The following is a 2,500-nucleotide window of genomic DNA, read 5'->3' on the forward strand; positions in this document are numbered from 1 at the left end:
ACGAGAGATGAGGTAGAAAGAAAAATGCAATTCTCTCGTTAATCTTGCACCCCCCCCCCCCTACACACACACACCTTCTAGCAGATTTGAATAAATAAAACTTCTATAGCCTTGAGGAGAGTGATTTCTCAGTCACCCCAGAATGTTGTACATTCCAATCACTAAGGAAAGGTAAAGGTAAAAATTTGTATCAAGCAAGTTAGACAGATGATGATGATGATGATGATGATAGTAATAAGGTAATGATACTGATAATGATAATAATAATGGTAATAATAACAACAATAATAATGATAATGGTAATAATAACAACAATAATAATAGTAATAATGATAATGACAATAATGATGATAATAATAATGATAATAAAAACAATGATAATAATGATGACTGTCTGAAACGTTGAATTGTCACTCGCCTTACCGACCGAACTGGTTGGTAGTTACTCGTTCTTTAGTTATAGTTTCCTTTGGCCTATTTTGCAGCGTCGCTTAATATAGAGACGGGAATTTCTGCCTCAGGGAGGTGGGTGTGGATTGCCTACGAATACTTGTCTGATGTTTAAGTATTTCTTCAGTGGCAGCTGAAATTCTAGCCGACGAAAAGGTCAATAGCGCCCGCCCTCCTTTCCAAAGGCCTTTAGTGAGTCCCCTGTTGTTTCTGGGCTCGAGATTTGAGTCACGTGGACTGATTTGAGATTTGAGACACGTAGTGTGACACGCAAATGCACAAGCGACAGTTATTAGCAAAACCCAAACCAGTCTATAACAAGGCAACAGAATCGCCTCTTTGGTTGAGTAATTCAGGTTTAGAAGAAACCTGGAGCGAAAAAAACGTCCTTTATATGTTTTTTTTTTTTATTCGTTTTTTTTTTTTTTTTTTTTTGCAAACCTCCGCTGAGCTGCTCCTTGAACGGGCGTGGCGGTGTGACGGCCGCCCACGCGCAAGAAGGAAAACAAGTATATTGCAGAGAAAAAAAACGAAAGAGAAAGTGAAACGTCAAAGATAATTATGAGAACTTTGTGGTTGACGGTCGGAACGGTTGTGTGGAGAGGAAGGTTATGATGTTGATTAATGATGATCATTGCTAATATTATTATCATTATTATGATGTTTATCATTGTGATTATCACTACTATTATGATGTTTATCATTGTGATTATCACTAATATTATTATTGCCATTGCTAATATAATTATTATTATTGTTGTTATTGTTTTTAGTTTCCATTAACATTATCATTATTATCGTTATCATTACTAATATTATCATTATTACCGTCGTTTTATTGGCAATATCAATTTGCCTTTTTACCACTTTTTCTACCATTTTTTGCAGCTATTATCACTGTGACTAGTCTTATCATAGTGTTACTTTTATTTGAAGGCCTTGTTCTCATTGTTTTGTTATCAAAGTCACTGTTGTCTTCGCCCTGCTGCCTTTGAGTAACGCACCTGTTCTCACCCAAGGCTGAACGTGTGGCACTTCGGGCGCGACACCGCAATGGAGATGTGGATTGCATGTGCTTCGCTGCAGCTGCTGACGGTGCTGGCAGTGCTGACCCAGGGCGGCGCAGCGGCCTCCACCGCAGCCGAGACGACCTTGCTCCGCTGGAAGCGCCAGGCTATCCACTGCCAGCCGGGAGACGCGGCCTGCGCGCTCTGCTCGTCCTCCTGTGACACCGTGGAGGCGTCCCGGCTGCCCGAGTGCTGCGAGGCCTACGGCGCCTGCTGCGACCAGTACTTCAAGGCGTGCAAGGTGAGGCCTGCGTCGCCGCGCCGCGCCTGGCACGGGTCGGTGTGGGGCATGTAGGCATTGCCGATCTCTGCGTAGGTATTGCACCATGGCACAGGGCATTGATATTAGGAATGATAATGCGGCCAGCAGTGGCTTGCTTCATGGAGAGAAATTATGAAGATGTCGATTATTGTATTACTTTCATCGCATGTATGATGATTCGCTTCTTTCCAGCAATGCTCTAACATTGTAAACGAAGACAAGTTTTTCCCCGAGTACTGCTGCGCTTCCTTCACCGACTGCTGCGACCTCATAACCACTTTCACCACGGAGGTCAAGGTCAGTGCCGGAGGCCCGAGAGAGCGCCGTGCTCCGAAAGGGTCCGGAGAGATACTCCGAAAGGGTCCGGAGAGATACTCCGAAAGGGTCCGGAGAGATAAGTGTGGGAACGACAGCGGGAGGGCTCGCTGTCTGCCCCTGCTCCTTCAAGTCATGATTTTTCTGTTTAACAGCATTTCCATGAATATTTTCGGCGACTGTCCCGCTCGCTCTCGAGCCTCCTCTGACCACGCTCTGATCTCCACTCGCAGGCCCCGACTTCGCGCAAAGCCAAGGGCAAGGCCAAGGCGGACATGCCCGTGCCCATCACTCCGGCTCCCAAGCCCGAGGTCTTCCCAGGGATCAGCGAGTACCCAGGCGAAGAAGCCCGGCCCGGGGCTCCCCTTATTCCTGGTGCGCCTGCTGACCCAGTCGCTGCTGTTGC

At 45.9% G+C, this 2,500-nt stretch overlaps 1 protein-coding gene across 1 annotated transcript in view; it reads left to right on the forward strand.

Moving 5' to 3' along the window:
- Positions 1–2,500, forward strand: part of LOC125033191 (oleosin-B6-like) — a 15,533-nt gene that overhangs the window by 10,688 nt on the left and 2,345 nt on the right. The window contains exons 3-5 of the mRNA XM_047624565.1: positions 1,470–1,758; positions 1,972–2,076; positions 2,328–2,500. The exon at positions 2,328–2,500 is cut by the window's right edge and continues 238 nt beyond it. Of these exons, the coding sequence (XP_047480521.1) occupies positions 1,504–1,758; positions 1,972–2,076; positions 2,328–2,500 (533 nt within the window). The 5' untranslated portion in view covers positions 1,470–1,503. The remainder of the gene's footprint in view (positions 1–1,469; positions 1,759–1,971; positions 2,077–2,327) is intronic.

Source organism: Penaeus chinensis, chromosome 2 (assembly GCF_019202785.1).
Source record: "Penaeus chinensis breed Huanghai No. 1 chromosome 2, ASM1920278v2, whole genome shotgun sequence".
Taxonomy (NCBI): domain Eukaryota; kingdom Metazoa; phylum Arthropoda; class Malacostraca; order Decapoda; family Penaeidae; genus Penaeus; species Penaeus chinensis.